The sequence below is a fragment of the Kogia breviceps genome, chromosome 12 (assembly GCF_026419965.1).
Source record: "Kogia breviceps isolate mKogBre1 chromosome 12, mKogBre1 haplotype 1, whole genome shotgun sequence".
NCBI classification, from domain to species: domain Eukaryota; kingdom Metazoa; phylum Chordata; class Mammalia; order Artiodactyla; family Physeteridae; genus Kogia; species Kogia breviceps.
Genome location: NC_081321.1, coordinates 35443644 through 35463799, shown reverse-complemented (window position 1 = coordinate 35463799; position 20156 = coordinate 35443644). Strand labels below are relative to the sequence as shown.

At 39.8% G+C, this 20156-nt stretch overlaps 1 protein-coding gene across 4 annotated transcripts in view; it reads left to right on the top strand.

Annotated features, from left to right (window-relative positions):
- NELL2 (neural EGFL like 2) overlaps nucleotides 1-20156 on the top strand; it is a 443340-nt gene that overhangs the window by 266281 nt on the left and 156903 nt on the right. For all 4 annotated transcript variants that reach the window (XM_067009131.1, XM_067009130.1, XM_059081587.2 and 1 more), the window contains exon 14: nucleotides 6616-6741. In XM_067009131.1, the coding sequence (XP_066865232.1) occupies nucleotides 6616-6741 (126 nt within the window). The remainder of the gene's footprint in view (nucleotides 1-6615; nucleotides 6742-20156) is intronic.

The window sequence follows — 20156 nt, the reverse complement described above, 5'->3', positions numbered from 1 at the left end:
CTTCTTTTCCCCTCACAACACTGCTCCAGGAAATAGGTCTGACACTTCATATCTCTTTGTCGTGAATCCTATATTCCTATGTGATCCAAATCACTCAAATTCCTAAAAGGCTTCATATTAAATAGGTTCCTCATTTTTGCTTTACAACCCTATGTTGACCTGGGTTGGCCAAAAAGTTCCCTTGGGTTTTTCTGTAAGATGTTATGGAATATATTTTCTCTGACTATATGACAGCTTAAAAAGGAAACATCTGCAAAAGAAAATTGGACAGGCTGATGTCCCCCAACAGTCTGGGATGTAGACCTAACAATGAGCAATTGTTAGAGACAGTATTTAGAAGGCCAACTTACCCTTTCACAAATTATCCTTTATTCATCTTACAAATCAAAATATTCCATAGCTTGTAGCTGTAAATAGAGCCACATTAACAGAAATTACCCCAATTTACTGTCTCTTTTCTCCATCCTGTCCCATAGGACTTTAGTATTCTCAAAGTTCCCATTCCTTAAGGGTTCCTGGGAGGGATCTGGGTTGCTTCATACGTACCTACGAGTTTGATTTGCCAGGTTTGGTGGCTACTCCTGCTGTGGTAGGCTTTCTTCTCTAGGATAGTGTTTGGAGAGAGGCACAGTGTCTTCTGTACTTAATGCTTGTTTCACCTGGACTCAGTTCTGCTCCAGGCACTGAAGCTACTTCCTTGACTCTACCAGGAAGTATGATCTCTCACTAGGAACTACTCTTGTTTTGAGGTAATGTCACAGTGTACTCAGTGGTTTTTCCTTTTGCAAACCAAGATGCTGTCCCTGGGTTATGTTCATTGTTCTTGGCTCTTTCACCTCCAAAGATAAATTCTTCATGCTTTTGTGCACATGGACTTCTTTGTGGCCATCCCTCCAGCTCGCAGCTTAAGCCCAAGGGGCTTCTACATTGGTTTGCAGTAACATTGACTTCTCCTCATTACCCTCTCAGAAGGGCAGGGTTAAAGTCCTTTGATCCAGCTGAACACCTTAATAATCCCATACGATTCCTATTATGATCTTAAGACTCTGGAAGCAAATGAGTTTTCATCATATTCCACCAGTGTGCTTGTAGTTTGATTTTTTTTTAAGCTGTAATTGATTGTGATACTTTCCTTACAGACCAGTGCAAACATACAGAAGTGGCAGGAGTAGATAATGCTCCATGTGTGCTTGAGAAGAATGTATGTTCTGGGTTTTTTTTGGATGCAGTGTCCTGTAAATATGAATTAAGTCCAACTGGTCTATTGTGTCACTTAGGACCTCTCTTGCTTTATTAATTTTCTGTCTGGAAGATCTGTCCATTGATATAAGTGATATGTTAAATAAAGTCTCCTACTATTATTGTATTCCTCTGTTTCTCCCTTTATGTCTGTTGGTATTTGTTTTATGTATTTAGGTGCTTCTATATTGGGTGCATATGTGTTAATAAGTGTAATATCTTCTTCTTGTATTGATCCTCTTATCATTATATAATGTCCTTCTTTACCTTTCTTTATGGAATTTGTTTTAAAGTCTATTTTGTCTGGTATGAGTATTGCTATCCCTGCTTTTTTGTCATTTCTATTTGCATGAAATATCTTTTACCATCCCCTCACTTTCAATCCGTGTGTGTCTTTTGCCCTGAAGTGAGTCTCTTGTAGGCAGCATACTGTAGGTTCTTGCTTTTTATCCAAGCTGCCACTCTGTGTCTTTTGATTAGAGAATTTAGTCCATTGACATTTAAAGTAATATACTTATTCCCATTTTAAACCTTGTTTTCCAGTTGATTTTGTAGTTCTTTTTTCCTTTCTTTTTGTTTTTGCTCTTGCTCTTGTGGTTTGATGGTTTTCTTTTGTATTATGCTTGAGTTCTTTTCTGTTTGATTTTTGTCAATCTATTTTATGTTTTTGATTTGTGGTTACCCTGGTTTTCAAGTATGTTGATCCATAACTGTATCTACTTGCTTTAGACTGATAGTCGTATAAGTTCAAACACATTCTAAAAGATCTACATTTTTTTACTCCCTGCTCCAGTGTTTTGTGATTTTGATGTCCTATTTTACATCTTCATGTTTATCCCTTTGCAGTTAATTGTAGTTATAATTGCTTTTACAAAAATTGTTTTTCTTTATATAATGGCTTATTTAAGTGACCTTCAATACTTTTATATATTTTGTCTTTCCTATTGTGATTTTTCCTTTCCTGTAGATTCTTGCTTCTTTTCTATTTAGAGAAGACCTTTCAGTATTTATTTAGGATAGGTATGGTATTGCTGTATTCTTTTAGTTTTTGCATGTCTGAGAAATTCTTTATCTCTCCTTTTATTTGAAATGATAATCTTGTTGGGTAGAGTATCCTAGGTTGCAGGTTTTTTCCTTTCAGGACTTTGAATGTATCATGTCACTCCCTTCTGGCCTGCAGAGTTTCTGCAGAGAAATCAGTTGAAAGCCTTATAGGGGTACCTTTGTAACTGACTCTTTGTTTTTCTCTTGCCACCTTTAGAATCCTCTCTTTGTCTTTAGCTCTTTCCATTTTAATTAAGATATGTCTTAGTGTGGGTCTGTTTGGGTTCATCGTGTTTGGGACCCTCTGTGCTTCCTATTCCTTGAAATCCATCTTCTTCTTTAGATTTGGGAAGTATTCAGCCATAATTTCTTCAAATTTTTGATCTCCTTTTCTCTCTCTTCTCTTTCCAGAACCCCTGTTATGTGTACATTGCCACAGTTTTTATTATCCCATAGATCTCGTATGTTGCTTTTATTTTTTTTTCCTTTGTCTTTCTGTCTGCTGTTCTGATTCAGTGATTTCCATTATTCTATATTCCAGATCACTTACACATTCTTCTGTGTTATTTAGTCAGCTATTCATTGTTTCTAGATTGGTCTTTAGCTCACTAATTGTCTAATTTTCATTGGTTCCTCTTTATAGTTTCTAGTTCCTTGTTAACAGTGATCTGCGTTTCTATTGATAATCTTTTAAAATTCCTTTAGCATTTTTATTATCTCCTTTTTGAACTCAGGGTCTAGTAGACTGGTGAGGTCTACTTCATTATTTGTTCTTTCAGAGGATTTCTCTTCTGTCAACTGGCAGTAGTTTCTTTGCTGTTTCATTTTACTTAACTTTCTCTGTCTCTGAATTTAGGAGAAACCGTTATCTACTGTGATCTAAAAGGGCTGTTTTTATGTGGGAGCATACCTGTGTAGACTGTATGAGTCCAGTATTTTTGTTGCAAGGGCTGTTTTTGATCTGGTTGCCAGCCACGTCTTTCCCCAGAGAATGCTGGCTCTTAGCCCCTTGATAGGGAGTGTGACTGGCATTGTGGTGTCCAGAGACTGCACAGCAGTGTTGGACAGGGCCTCCTCTTTACTCTGTGGCTGTCACAGCCCTGTCAGGGGTGGGGTCTGCTTCCCAGTTCTTGGACTAGAAGCCCTGAGATCCAGGTTCTATAAGGCTCTGTTGCCCTTGAATGCCTGCTCTGTCCCAAAGGATGTGACCAGTGAAGCAAGTGAGGCCCAGGGAACCTATGTGCTGTCCGTGCAGGCATCCGTGGTTTTGCCCAGAAGCAGCCCAAGGGTGTGTGCGTCCCTTTCTCCACTGTGTTTGTCCCAGACCTAGTGCTACGCTGCAGTGTGGAGTGGGCTGGTGCTGAGGGCTGAAGTGCTGTGGCTGCAGGAAACGAGATAGTTATGCTGCTTCCTGGGGCCTGGGCTGCCTCTATGGCAGGCCTCTCCCAGGACCTGTGTGCCCCAGATCTGGCTCCAGGCTGTGGTGTGGGGTGGGTGGAACCAGAGGGCTCCCTCTGGAAATGAACTGCTGTATACTCCTCCCCAGGGACTGTCCGCCCAAGAGGTGCATTTCTGTGGTGCCACTTGACAAAGACTGCACCTACCCTGTGAGCTCTGAAAATGGGCTTTGAGGCCAGACCCGCTGCCTTCATGTATGAGCCCACAATGTCTGCCACATCTGGACCCACATCTGCCTGTGGGAGCACTGATCATGGCTCCAATGCCAGAACCACAGCTGCCATGTGTGTGTGCTGTGCTGACAGTGGGCTTTGAGATTTGGCATGGACCACTCCCCAGGCCTTCTGGGCTGTCTCCACACAGCTAGAACGAGTCCCCTCCGAGGGCCCTCTGCCTGAGATTTAGCGCCTAGCCACTGAGCACTAGTGGCCCTGCCCAGCACACATTTCAGACTTTCGGGAATGTGGTGAGGTAGCAGCCGTCAGCTCCCCTCGCTCTCCTCCGTGATTACTAGAAAGCCAGCATGCACACACTCCTCTTGAGCAAGTCCAGGCCCCACCCGTCCCAGCTGACCTCTTAGCAGGAAAGGAGGTTCCCCAGGACAAGGGTTTTGTGTGGACTTTCTCCCTTTCACAGATCCTTCTCAGCGGTGCTGGTTCCGTCCTGATGCCTTTTTCTTTCTTTGTTTCTTTTTTAATTTCCAACCTGAGTATGTGGAGATCTTTCTTGCAGCCTTGGGTGTATAAGAGATCTTCTACAGCTTCCAGTTGATTTTCTATGAGAATTGTCTCACATGTAGATGTATTTTTGATGTTGGGGGAAGGTGAGCCTCACGTCCTCCTACTCCTCCATTTCGGTCCTTCTGAGTGATTCTTAACTCTGATTATGCATTAGACAAGGGGTCATCAAACTATGGCCTGTAGGCTAAATCTGATTCATCTTCTTATTTTGTAAATAAAGCTTTATTGGAACATCGTCAGACTCATTCATTTACATATTGTCTATGGTTGCCTTCATGCTACAACAAGAGTTAAGTAGTTGCAATGGAGAACGTATGGCTCCCCAAAGCCTAAAATATTTACTGTCTGGCTCTTTGTTGAACATTTTTGCTGACCCCTGCATTAGACTCTTCACAGAGAATATTAAAAATAATATTATGTCTGTGTTGTACCACAGATAATTAAATAAGAATTTGTAGTGGGATTTGGGGAGTTGGCGCAAAAACTAATGTTTTTTAAAAGCATCTCACATGAATATAATGTGTAGCCAGAATTAAGAAACACAACTAGATGATCCCTACCCTTCAAGGGTATATTTGACTTACTGGAAAAAGAAACTTACAAAAATTAATAAAGGTACAATGGATATATCTATAATGGAAACATTTACAAAGTTGCAAGGGAGCACAGCATAGGGAGAATTTTACTTCATTAGGGGAGTTTTCTCAGAGAGACATTTAAACAGATTCTTGAAGGGTGAATCTACTGGTAGACAAGATCCACTGTAGGTGGTGATAGGGAGAGAAGGAGAAGAGAGAACAGCATATGCAAAAGCACATAAGTAAGAAAGAGTGTGGCCCATTCAAGAAATGACCAGAAGCTCAGTGTGGCCAGAACACTGAGAGGGAAGAGGAAGTGAGATCATAGAATATAAAGCCAGAAAGTAATGGTCAAACTGGGAGGGGCTCTGTATGCTAAGATGTTTGTAATTTACTGTGTTGACTTTCATTTAGAAGTTGAATGGAAAATTGAGTCTCTCTAAATCTCAGTGTTTTGATCCGTAAAATAAGTAGTTAGCCGGATGATTGCCAAGAACCCTCTAGCTCTAAAGTATAGCCCCCCGAGAGACTGTGTCAGCTATTTCTTTTGACACTGTCAGGACTGAGAACATAGTTGAGTTTATATGAATGGCATGACTTTTGTAGTATTGGGTCACCTGGCTATCTCCTGTAATTGATCCCTTTCTTTTAATAGTTACAAATGAGGTCAATGCTACTTTGTGGATTTACCACAATGATTTGAGAAAGCAGACTTCTGGAGGAGAAGCACCTTGCCTGGTCAATGCATTAAGGCCCTTAATAAAAAGTATAACATAATGATAAAATACCTGTAAAATGCTTTATGTTTCAGGCAGAGAGGGGCTATAAAATGGGGACAGTTTTATTGTTAAAATTCATACTCTTCCCAATTAGTACTAGTGCTTATTATGGCTTAGCATTTGCAAGTCTCTACACTCAAAACTTGGTTTGTGAATTACTGTGGAAGCTCTTCAGTATGATATCTTGTTTTGCTATTTTACAGCTTCTCATTTCTATCAGGCTCTAGATTGTAATTTCATCTCTGTTCAACACTTACTGGTATAGCTATATCTCTACTCGTATCTCTAATAAACTACATGTTATTTGTTTCATATCTTTAAGTGAAGTTTTTCAAGTTCTGGTGTATATTGAGTATTCTATTTACCTCTTGCAGGGTCTCCCCAAGTGTACAGAATAGCTAGTGAATCAGAAAATAATAGGTGGTCGGCTCAGTGATTGAAACGTCCAAGACTGTAAGGCAGCCCAGTCTCTACTTTCTGACTCATTTTATCAAACATTCTATCTAAGATAGATGAATGGACTGAATATTTTCAGATGTATTTTAGAATGATGCAAGTTGAAATATAAAGACATCTTTGAAACTCCAGCAAGAGCTTTTAGGAAGAAGTGTTATAATTTCTGTCATTTGAACATGAAAGGTTTCTACTAAAGGAGATACTTTGAATACATTTAAAAAATGCTTTTCAGTTAGTAACTTTTGCCCTCTCCCCACCAAAGAAAATTATAGAGAAACTCTAGAATACTGGCCACTATTGACCTCTACTTTTTCTTCACAGACGTTGATGAGTGTGCTGAAGGGCGCCATTACTGCCGTGAGAACACGATGTGTGTCAACACCCCAGGTTCCTTCATGTGCATCTGTAAAACTGGATACATCAGAATTGATGACTATTCATGCACAGGTAAACAGTGACTACTTGTGAAGTAAAATCTTTCTGTGCCTTAAATTACTTTTAAAACTTCCTTTTAACTCTAAGTGTGTGTGGAGAAGTGTGCCATAAATACCCCCTTACAACAAAACAAGTTATATGCAAAAGCATATCTTCTTGATTTGGTAGTTAACTCTGAATCTGTTCTAAGGAAAGGGCTAGTTCCTTGCTCTGGATAAGAAATTCCTATTAGAAATGTAAAGATAAACTGAGGAACAAAATCAATATTTTACCAATTTTATACTTACATAGTATTTATACCCAAAACTTGTGTGAATTCTATGGCAAATCTGAGAAACACCCTTAAATAATATTTCCTTTACATGACAGTTGACTTTTGAATAGAGGAATAATGACATAAATAATGTAATGTTTTCAGAAACAGATCCGTGGAGTGCTAGGAAATGGGAAAAGCTTCTTCATGCCTCTGGGGAGTACAGTGGAGTATCTACATCAAAGAAGTTTTGCTGATGTTTGTGCTATAAAATATCACTCCCATCAGTAGCATCCAGAGTCCTCCTCAGGGATATCTTGAGTGTTAGTAATGTCTGAAGTTGGTCCTAGGATAAGACAACCGATTCACTGCATATTCTATAGAATATGAAAGAAAGTGGTGCTAACAGCATAGCTTGCAGCCTATGGGGATTGAAGAAATGTGGGTGTGAAATAAAACATTCTTTTGGCTTTTTTTTTTTAAATAGAAGAAACATATACATACCATATTTTAGAAAAACATGTAAAATCATAAAACTGGAGAGCACCTAAAGTGTTATCTTGTCATTTTTACTCTTATGTCCCCATCATAAGTTGAAAATATAAGTTGAAAATGCATTTAATGCACCTAGCCTACCAAACATCATAGCTTAGCCTAGCCTACGTTAAAAGTGCTCAGGGGCTTCCCTGGTGGCGCAGTGGTTGGGAGTCCGCCTGCTGAGGCAGGGGATGCGGGTTCGTGCCCTGGTCCAGGAGGATCCCACATGCCGCGGAGCGGCTGGGCCCGTGAGCCGTGGCCGCTGCGCCTGCGCGTCCGGAGCCTGTGCTCCGCAACGGGAGAGGCCGCAACAGCGAGAGGCCCAAGTACCGCAAAAACAAACAAACAAACAAACAAACAAACAAAAAGTGCTCAGGACACTCACATTAGCCTACAGTTGGAAAAACTCAACTAACACAAAACCTATTTTATAATAATGTGTTGAATACCTCATGTAATTTATTGAATACTGTAGCGAAAGTGAAAAACAGAATGGTTCTAAGTGTATCAGTTGTTTACACTTGGTTCGCTGCCGCTGCCCAACATCGGAAGGAGGTATCATACTGCGTATCACTAGCCTGGAAAAAAGATCAAAATTCAGAATTCGAAGTACATTTACTACAGAATGTTTATCACTTTTGTGCCATCATGAAGCTGAAAAGTCACAAGTCGAACCATTCTAAGTGGGGACTGTCTATGCTTGATATCCTGTTTATTAGAGCAAAGGGACTGTCCTTCCTCTAAATTCAAGTGTAGCATTTATATAAAAACAGAATGATGCAAAGAAAATGTAATGAGAATTGCCTTCTCAGTCTGTGGAGAATAACCAAAGATATTCTGAAGGTAGAAAATATATTTAACATAGAGTTGCCAATGGATTTACAGATTCTTGCTTTTTTGTCAGTTCATCCTAAGCATTTCCACATTATGGGAACAAGTCTGCACTTTTTCTTTAGAAAAAGATAGAATCACACTGAGTGGCAAAGTATCCTGACAGAGCACTGTGGAGATATTTTTCAACATAAAAAAAGGAATATAAAAGAACAAGTCTTAATGAATACATGAAGAATAAAATAAACAGTTTGCCGTAATATTGCTACTATCAATAAATCTGCATTCCAATGTAATGGTTAACAGAACAAAACAAAAAAACTAAGATAAAGCTACTTGAGTGATATTTCGAGATGTACTCATTAAAAATAAGAGTGCTGGCAATTTTCAAGGAGTCTGCTAATTCTTCGGCATTAGAGACTTAAAAAGCTTTGTGTATTTTTGTACTTCCTAGTGATTCTTTTTGTTTTTCTTACAATCTCCAAAAGTGTTAGAGACAAGTACGGAAGAGTACACAACACAAGATTTGACCTAGTGTTGAATGAGGAGTGTTTCTTGGGGGAGGGTATTTTCAAGAGGTTCATTTACATCCTGAGCCTGTCTGTTGGCTGTAAATCCAAGGACTAGTTCAGCTGTCATCCCTTACGTAGCATCTTCTGCTTTGGCTTTACCTCTCCCAGTGTATTTTCTTTCCAAATAAAATTCCACAAATTGCTGGGGTGTTTTGGGTTTTTTTTTTGTGTGTGTGTTTTTTTTTTTGTACTACTTACGGAGAATTTCCCCTTAAGATTTCAAAGTATCTAATGATAAAACTGAAGTGTCCCTTTGTAGGAATACCAAGGAAAACCAAAATCATCTTAGGAGAAAAGCTGTTCAGGCCATGATTTTTTGCCTAAGGAGCCAGAGCCAGGAATTTCATGATCTGGCAGATGATGGAATGTGTTTCCTTAATGATGCACCAGCATTTCCAGCTAGCACCACTATTTCTATGCTTCCATTTAAAGAAGAGAGACTGGGCTTCCCTGGTGGCGCAGTGGTTGAGTCCGTCTGCCGATGCAGGGAACACGGGTTCATACCCCGGTCTGGGAGGATCCCACATGCCACGGAGCGGCTGGGCCCGTGAGCCATGGCCACTGGGCCTGAGCATCCGGAGCCTGTGCTCTGCAGCAGGAGAGGCCGCAACAGTGAGAGACCCGCAAAAAAAAAAAAAAAAAAAAAAAGAGGAGAGACTTTCTTGCCCTGAAATTTTCTGCCTACTATGAGTAGGTCTGCAAATTTGAGAATTTCCATCCATACATAAAAGTTGGATTTTCTTGGGAATATGAGTGGATTTTACTTTGTCCTCCAGAGTCAGGTGATCTTTGACAACATTTTATGCTAAACCATGCAGGCTCAGCATATATTTAGGGCTCCTGTAAAGGCAGTGAATGTTTAAATTTTTCCTCTTTGAATCTTTTCCTCTACCGTTTAGCTTTAGCATCTGAACAGAAGGCTTGAAGAAGGCTTGACTCCTCTATGATGTGGGTTTGCCTTATGGCTGAAGGCATCTAGGCAGTACCTTTTCAAGAGCTCTCATAAGACCAGAGTAGGACTTTATATCCCTAGTAAAGATTGGGATTTATTTTCTCTGAAGTTTACAAACAGACATTCACATACTTGCAGGAGTAGGCCTTCCAGAATAAATGTCAAAACACCACTGCAGAGCCATTATCTGATGTTTGTGACTGAGCTCGTGAAGTTCTGAATTTGTTTTGCTTCTGCGTCCCTGCCCCTCTTTGCTACTGAAGAGCACCCAGCCATAGCGTAACAAGTGACATTGTCAACACCATACCCAGCGGACTCTCAGATGTGCTTTTACCTCATCTGAAAATTAATCATGGGCAATCTAATTTAAGGAAGACTCCAAGGCAATACATGTTACTTTATAGTCAAGAGCTTTGATCAGTAAAAGAAGCCTGTTTTTGCTTTTATAACCCTGTAGTCTGGCATAGAAATTATATATGCTATAGAGTAATCACCTTCCACAGCTGGTAGAATTGCACAATTTTTTTTTTCTTTCACTTCTAGATAATTTGAGTTATATTTTTCCCATGATGAGAAAATTTTGGAGATGGAAGAATTCTTACAGAAAATCTAATCCAATTTCCTAACTTCTACAAATGAGGAAATTGAGGCTCAGAGAGATTAATTGCCTTACCTATGGTCATACAGTTAGTGAGAAGCAGAAGGGGGCCAGAGGATAAGACTTTTTATTCTTAGCTCTTACATTAGTCACCGTTGGTTTAATTTGCAACCACACAAAAATAAGGGGAAAAGATTCATATTTTATCTAGAACTGCGTTATTCCATTTATAATATTCAGTAGTTAAACTGCGTTCCTGCAGTTTCACTTCATTAGCTTCAACTCCAAGAGGAATTTTTCCCCTACAGATCGTATAGTAATAATCCTAAATCAGAAGTCAGTAGAGGGCTTCCCTGGTGGTGCAGTGGTTGAGAGTCCGCCTGCCGATGCAGGGGACACGGGTTCGTGCCCCGGTCCGGGAAGATCCCGCATGCCGCGGAGCTGGGCCCGTGAGCCATGGCCGTTGAGCCTGCGCGTCCGGAGCCTGTGCTCCACAGAAAAAATAGAAATTGCCATTTTCTGGGCCTCTGACTCTATTATGCAGTTTCACTGATGACTCAGTTGCACCATTTGCGTAGTTTATACTCTTGATAAAGTATTGATGCAACACTTTATATTCTTCTGAACTCATTAATATAATTTTCCTTCCAGTGATGGTGGTTTTTTTTTCTAGTTAATACTTCATAATCTCTGTCCTTCTCACATCCTGTCCTATTCTAGAGGAAAGCATGGTTATACCTACAGGAAAAGAGAAAGGAAGGAAGGGAGGGAGGCAGAGAGGGAGTGGAGGAGGAAGGAAGGGAGGAAAGAAAAGATAGAAAAGGCAGAGGGAAGGGAAGGAAAAGGGTTTGGTTTATATGAGCCAAGATGTTAGAAGCCCATTCTTCCATCTCTCTGATTACAAAAATAACTTAATTTTCATGAATAACAAAGTGTCTTTATTATTTAGACTAATGCCTTTCTTGGTTCACTCACATAAGCACTGATTAAATTGGGCAGTTCTTTCTGAGTCTTACTAGACAGCTCATCTTGAAACTAGTCTTGTGTGATGGACAAAGAATAAGATAGCTCTGGAAATAAAGATGGGATCAAGAATTTTGGAATTATCAAAGGATAAAAATATTCTGAAGGAAAAGGCATACATTTCCGATCTTCCCGATACATCTCTGTGCTTTGAGTATTACAACTAAAAAACATAGTTCTCATTCTCTTTTTGTGTTGATGAGCTTGTAATCTTCCCACTTTTGTGTAGTTTTTTAGAGTGGGAACAGGAGAATGGGAAGGGTGGACCAGTCTACCACCAAGGAATGGAAAAGGTCTTGTCCAACTTAGGGAGAAAATTCATCCTTTAGGGCAGTGGTTTTGTCCAACAGGGGCGATTTTGTTTTCCTACCTGCCAGACGTTATTTGACAATGTCTGGACACACTGTGGGGAAAGGGGGTTGCTACTGGCATTTGATAGGTAGAAGCCAGAGACATACTAAACATCCTATAATATTGTTAGACTAGCTATCCCCTTAAGGAAATGTCTTATTCTTCTGGAACCCTTTCAACTGGGAGCTTTTCTCTGATTACTTTCCAACTGAGTCATTAATCTTTATCCTGCACAGGACATCCAGTATAAGACAGCCCCCCATAATAAAGAATTATATGACCCAAAATGTCAGTGGTGCCAAGGTTGAGAAGTTAGGGTCACCCACTCAAAACTGTAGGATGTACACTTTCTTTCCTTTTTTTTTTCTTTTTTTTTGTGCGGTACGCGGGCCTCTCACTGTTGTGGCCTCTCCCGTTGCGGAGCACAGGCTCCGGATGCGCAGGCTCAGCGGCCATGGCTCATGGGCCCAGCCGCTCCGCGGCATGTGGGATCTTCCCGAACCGGGGTACGAACCCGTGTCCCCTGCATCGGCAGGCGGACTCTCAACCACTGCGCCACCAGGGAAGCCCACACTTTCTTTTTAATTTCACTTTTCCTCTCCAGGTTTCTTTTAGGCCTTGTATAGTGATGTCTTCTTTCGGTTTTTGAGGTACCCAGTGTCCTTCTATTGGCCTTTGGCCACAAAAGGGACCCCTTCTCAGTAAGGCCCACTCTCCCCCAAATTCTTTCCTCTCCTTTCTCTTATCAAAAACCTGTTCTTAAGACTCGCAGACATAGAGAACAGACTTGTGGTTGCCAGCGGGAAAGGGAGGTGGAGGAGGGATGGATTGGGAGTTAGGGGTTAGCAGATGTGAACTATTATATATAGAATGGACAAACAACAATGTCCTACTATATAGCACAGGGAACTATATTCAATATCCTGCAATAAACCAGGATGGAAAAGAATATGAAAAAGAATGTATAGATAGATAGATAGATAGATAACTGAATAACTTTGCTGTACATCAGAAATTAACACAACATTGTAAGTCAATTATACGTCAATAAAATAAATTTTAAAAAACCCAAAAACCTGTTCTTAGCTTAACAGGTGGAAAAATCGCAGACCTCACAGAGGTAGCAGAGGGGATTTTTTAGGGCCTCTCAAATTACACTATCCTGATGCCTCCCCAGTATGCTTTCCACTGACCCTGACTGCTTCCGTTTTTCCAGAGCTTCTAATGTAGGCTTTGGTCCATGTCACATATCACAGAAGGTCCATAAAGTATCTGAGCACAAGAAATTCTTCTGGATACTTGATTTTTGTTGTTAAACAAAGAGCCTCCTCTGGTGTTCCCCAAGGAGTTTTACTTCTTAAAGTACTTAACTTTTTACAGCATCGAAAACTCCTAGCACTTACATTTTATGATCTCATTGTAGTTACTTCTTTTTCTCTAACAAGGTCAATACTGACTTAAAAAAAATCATCGTTACCGTCCTATTTGTTGGGCTTTATTACTGTTGGTTTTCTAGCATTTTCAAGAGTTTTGGATGCTATTGACATGCACAGAAGGTTGCAGAGGATTTACTACTGGGCAACCAGAGCAAAGATTTTAAGTCTGTTGTAACCCATGCATGGCCTTTTCTCAAATAGCTGTCTTCTTTTTGTGTGTTTCTTTGAAGTTCCCTATTAATTAATGCTAGAAAAGGTAATTTGCTTAAAGTGCTTAAAGAGATGACATTTTGGAAAGGCAGCGTAACATTATTCTTTTTCATTCTGCAGTCTGCCAAAAAGAATTGAAATTGAAGCTGATAATTTATTGTATAGATGTACAATAACTTTATTATCAACTGTTTAAAAATAGCTCTTGGTGGGTTTATCAAAATCACAAGTACGGAAGAAGGTAGATAATTCATTGTGTGTGTACCCTGATAATTACTGGTATATAAATAGTGAAGGAAGTAAGAATATTGTGAACAACGGCAGAGAGGATAGGGGGCCAGGAGAGGCACAGACCAGAGAGAACAATGGTAAAGAAGAGTAAGTGAAAATATGCATATCAGCACTCACAAAACTCCTAAATAAACAAAGTCATTTTAGTTATAAAAAGCCTTGGCTCTTTATCTTTAGTAAAATGCCTAGCACAGAAGAAATCTTTAATAAACATTAGCTACAGTTATTGTTGTTGTTTCTATTGTGATTAGAGAAGTGATCCTCTTGAGGAAATGTCTTCTTTCCCTAGGATTTTTTTCAACTGGGCACTTCTCTCTGGTTACTTTTCAATGGAGTTATTTGTATTATTATTATTATAAATAGATAGACTTGCTGGAGCCATGGATTCAATGTGTTTTTATTTAGTCAACTGACTTATTATGTACCTGTGAATAGGGGCTTAAAAAAGAAAGAGAAACCTCAGCGTAATGGAATAGCACTCTCTCTGGAAGTTAGAAAAAATCCTTCCATAGGAGAATTTGTTGTAATTCCTGGGATCAGGGAGGTTCCTACTATTCTTGAGAATGAGTGTTAGATGGGGAGGCTTGGAGCTAGATATCAGCATCCAGGTCCTACTGTGGACACTAATCTACCCAGAGTAGAATCTGTGGCCTCTAAAGAATTAGTGAGTCTGGTCAGTTCTCAAGCAGGGCAGATTTTATGAGCCTGGCTGCTTCTATGTGGATTTCTTTTCTAAAGAATCACAATCAGCAATCAGACAATCCTACCATCTGGCCACTAGTTGCCATGACAGTTGGGAAAGACTTTTGCATTTTTATGAGCAATCACTCCAAATTTTCTTTTTCTGGAATCAGCATTACAAAATATGATACAATTGTGGCATATTTCATAAAATATGAAAAGTCAGATTTGGGGTTTTAAATAGGGCCTCTAATGCTAAAAGCTGTGTCTTTCATCTCCTGTAGTTTGCTATATATTATTATGCTGTGTAGTTATTATTGAGTAACTTGAACATCTAAACATGATCACAAAAGCAAATTAAAATACCAAGCCTTAGGACTCAAAGGATTAATAATGAAAAGCAGTTTTAAACAAACATAATCAAGGAAACCTCTCTAGAAGAATGTGTACTGTGGTTACCAGAAAGGGTTAATGTTTAGAAAACTTCAGACCATGTTTGGAAAACTTGCAGAGAACAGAAGTGAGACTCGTCTGCACAGTGAGTGTGGAGGCCAAGGCAATGTGCTTATCTCTTTGCTGAAACACATATATGCACGCATACAATTAGCAGTCAGCTCAAAATGGAACAGGCTCAAAGGCTCAGGGAGCCGAATTGCCTTTTACAAGATGAAAAGCTTGGAAAAGAGCCTGTGCTATCTGAATCTGTCAGTGAGTGGGGGTCACACACCAGCACCCACGTAGCAGTTTCCAGGCTTGTCAAAGCCTTTATGCAGCATCTCAGTGCAGCCCTCGTATCCATGTCTGACCTCCAGCCCGGCCGTGGTTTGATCCAAGCACCTGGTGGTGTGTGTCCACACAAGCTTGCCTCTGAAAGCTCATCTGAGCACTGAGATGATGGGAGCTGCCTCATTAGGCAGCCTCACTTGCTTTGACTTGGTTGGTAAACTCTAATTCACCTTTGTCCCAAATGGGTTTGAGTTTTATTATGAGATTTTTATGTGAAGAGCACAGAGCTGAAAACTCACATAGGGAAATAAAAAGATTATACATGCCAGGAATGTAATAATAGCGGTGTCGTAGCAACAGACACCTGTGGAGGACAGGATTATTGAAGTTGAGGTTTATAGAAGCCTTTCACTTTCTTCCTTTATTGTTGGCTTTGACATGTTAGCCGGAATGGATGTTTGGCTTTCCTTGTGCCTCTTCTCTGTGTGCTCCATGCAACAGAGTTCATCGTCTGGCTCTACTGCTGATCTAATCTTGGAGTGGATGTGTATCTACCTGGTGACATCACCGTGTCTCGGTGTTCCCCTTTTCTCCCCAGCCCAAGGTGCCTTTGCAGTGTCACATTCAAGTCATGGGTTTGGGCTCAGAGGGTGAGTTTCTTCTCTCAAATCCAGAGCTCCCTCTCTCCTGTGTGCCTCTGCTGGGGAATGGCAGAGCCTCACTCGTTGTTTGGATAGTGCTTTCACTAGTCTCTCTGTTGCCACGTATTTCAGTGATTGGTACTTTCTTCAGATAACTTCTGATACCACATAAGAGATTGCTTAAACTAAGTTCTTTTATCAGAGGGACTAACATTGTGTTAGTTATCTACTACCGCATAACAAATAACCCCCAAATTAAACAGCTTAAAACAGCATGCGTCTATTGTCTCACAGCCTGTAGGTCAGGTGTCTGGGCATAGAATAGCTGGGTCCTCTCCTTCAGGGTCTCTCAGAAGGGTACAATCAAGGTGTCCACCAGGGCTGGGGAAGGGTTTTTCTCTAACCTTACCTTTGTAGTTGTCGGTGGATTCAGTTCCTTACTGGCTGTTGATTGTTGATTGCCCTCAGCTCCTTGCCATGTGGGCCTTTCCAACATGACAGCTCGCTTCATCAAAGCCAGTCAGAGAGAGAGCCTGCTAGCAGGACGGAACCAACATCCTTTGTAACCTAACCACAGAAATGACATCCTATTGCCTTTGCTGTAGTGTATTGGTTAGAAGAAAATCACTTTTAGGTCCAGCCCATACTAAAGAGGGGGATTACACAAAGGCATGTCTATCATGAGGTGGAGATCACTGGGAACCATCTTAAAGGCTGCCTACTACAGACATTAAATATTATCAGTAGTTAACTAACCTGCTTCAGCTAAGTGCTGATAAAGAGCACCAGGTTAAGAGTAATGAAAGAGTAGTAAAAATTCATTGTGTAAGAACTGGGTGTGAGTGATTGTGAAAAATTCATGATATGTCACACATTTCTTTCACTTTTCTTGACACCAGAGCTTTGATCTGGGTGCATAGTAGGGTTATTGTCCAATTTATTACATGGAGGTGGTATAAATAAATCATTACTGTACATTGTGGTACATTCTGTAACGAAGGAATGTGCAGAGAGCTGTGGCCACCCCAGAAGAGGCAGTGAGTAATCTGGTTTAAGCCCACTTTTGGGCAGGCATCACTGAGTGACATTTAAATTGAGGTTTTTAAGGATGAACAGACATTTCAGGAGAGGAAGAAGTGAGAGAAGGCATTTCAGGAAGAAGGAAGAGTAGGTACAAACGTATGGGTTGTTGTATAATAGCAAGTTTAGTGTGAATGGAATTGTTAAGAGATAAAAGCCAGAAACCCCTGTGGAAATTCTAAGATAACATTTTATGGTTTCTAAAACATTTCACTCAGTCTGTGCACCTTCTGAGATGTGCATGTTGAAGTGTCCATGTTTTGCTTTGTTTTTGTTTTATGTTACTTTTCTTTTTTGCTGAAAAGTTGATTATTAAACTGGTGATACTTCCAACAATCAATGCAGAGCTAGAATCAAGGTGATAGGATATTTCATTTCAAAGAAGATAGAATGCTTTGTCGGTGTTCTTGGAACCCCATGAAAGAATAATTTCAGTGTGTCCTAATGAGAACCGAATTTAGAATTTTTCTAGAACAAAATCATAACCATTAAGTCACTACCTGAGGCATTTTTATACAATAGATTTGCACATACATATCCATTAAATGTTAGGAAATGCAACAACAGCAAACAACAAAAAAGACAGGAAATGGCTAAGAGTTCCATAGAGCTTCTCTCTTTAGTTGGTCCAAATCAAATCTTAATCGCCTCTCTGGGCCCCTCTTCTCCATGAATATTTTGTGGTGTTTTAGTGTACGGATACTAGCTCATTCAGGCTTCTTGGATTTGAATCTTTGTTCTGCTGTCTACTAGCTGTGATCTTGGGCAATTTATCTAACCTCAGCCTCTGTTTCTTCATCTTTAAAATGCAATAATATTACACACTTTATACGTTGTTTTTATTTTTATTTATTTATTTTTAACATCTTTATTGGAGTATAATTGCTTTACAATGTTGTGTTAGTTGCTGCTGTAAAACAAAGTGAATCAGCTCTATGTATACATATATCCCCATAGCCCCTCCCTCTTGTGAGACAAAGCATGCAAAGTCATCAGCATGACAGCTGAGACATAGTAAGCATTTAGAAGTGATAGTTATTATCTTTACCAGTTGTGGTAAACAGAATAATGTCCCTCCAAAGATGTCCACTTCCTCATCCGCAGAACCTTTAAATATGTTTCCTTACATGGCAAGAGGGACTTTGCATATCTGATTAAGGTTAAAGACCTTGAAACGAGGAGACTCTCCTGGATCATCTGGGTGGGCACGAGGAGACTCTCCTGGATCATCTGGGTGGGCTCAAATCTAATCACATGAGTTCATTAAAGAGAAGAACTTTTCCCGGCTGTTGTCAGAGGGAAATGTGACTATGGAAGAATGGTCAGAGAGTTGCAACATTATTGGCTTTGAACATGAAGGGGGGGCCCTGGACTGGAATAGCCGCTAGAGGAACAACCTGAAGAAGCTGGAAAAATCAACAGTCTCCAGAAAAGAATGCAGCCCTCTGGACATCTTGATTTTAGCTTGGTTGGACTTCTGACCTATAGAACTGTAAGATAATGAATTTATGTCATTTCAGGCCATTGAGTTGAGAGTAATTTGTTATGGTGATAATAGAAAGCTAATATACTATTATTATTAGCTAATACTGTTGAATTGTCCAAAACTATATTTATAAACTGATTCTCAGTTCTCATCTCTTTTCTAATTGTTGAGGAGCAACAATTCAGTTCCAGTAATACTGGAGCAAGTCTGATGTTTGTGGGGAGAGTTAGAAAGATAGTCTATTAAGTAGAGAAGGGATCCAGTTCATATTTATGTCCAAATTCCTCACTTTAATGATTGAGCTGCTTTTTTCATATTTGGTTTTTGGTGTAAAAGTTTAGGGTGCTCGTTATTTTAAAAACATTTTCCTAGTCTGCTTCTAATGAACACAAACACATGTGTCGATACAAACACACAAAATTAGGCAGAAATAGACTATACATTTACCCAAACACAGTAAATCCATTGATGACATAATACATTTCCCATCTGCCTACTTTTAAAAAGGTTCTGAACTTCATAATATGAAGAAAGTTGGCAGACAGTAACTTTGAAAACACTCTTTTAAAAATGCATGTGTAGACTTAGTTGTTGGGGGAATGCTGCTACCATAGGTCTTCGGGATGGAATGCAGGGATGTCGAGAATGACCTTTCATTCAGGAAGGCTCCGTGCCAGCAAGACTATATCTGACAGTGACCAAAATTGGCTCTCAGAGGCAATATATTCGGCTTTGGGGACATCTTAATGATTGAACATTTAAACAGTCAAAGATTCATTATGAAAATCTGGAATTCCAGCCAGATTTCCAGATTGTTCCCCATTAATTCTCGGTCTGCATCACTGCACCTCAACTATCAAATGCAGCTGAATAGTAGCAGCCCTCTTAGGGGAAGAGGGTCTCCCTAGTTCATCACAAGTCCTCATCTCCCAGCCCCTGAGACTCAGCAGTTCCAGTAAGAAAACTGTTTGACTTTTCAGAATTCCTATAGCTAGTCTGCCTCGTCCACTTACCGTATCTCTCTGACTCATGAATTAGAGTATTTTCAATTTGCAACCTATGATTTATAGTATTAAAGTGATAATAAGTATGGTCATCTTAAGCCATGGAGATTTTAATATAGAAATAATGTCAAAGGTTTGGCTTTGTTATGAGTCATGTTCCTACCAAATCTATAAGTCACATTGAAATAAACCTCAGGAGAACCATCAGACACTTCAGCAAATTTTGAATTCATCTGTATTGGTTGTGAAATTAAATAACCTTAAATAGTAATATCACAAGCAGAATATATATGCCATTCTAGTGTAGTGTTGGCCAATTTTTAAAACTCCTAAAAATTGAGTTCATTGCCAAGTTTATACAGAACAAATTGTTTAGAACTAAAAAACACAAAAAATTTATTGATAAGCTAGAAAAGGTCCATGGAAGTGAAGCTGTTCTGAATAATAAATGTTGTTTTATTTTCTAATGGCCAGTCTATTCTCTGATAGAGGTAATATTTTACAAAAGGGGGTAGCAGTCAATGGCTTGTAAGGAGATGAATGTAATTATCTAAGGGAATATAACACCTAGATTCAGTTTGCAGGATTTCACTGTGAGTTAATCAGCGAAAGAGGCTGTTACCATTTGCAAGTCCTTTGCTAGAGGAGCTGGGCCAGGGGCTGTTGGCTTTAGCTTGGTTGATATTAATTATACTTTTGATTTTGTTTGGCTTCTCTTTATACGCATAACGATTAGTGATATCCCTCCTTCAGCA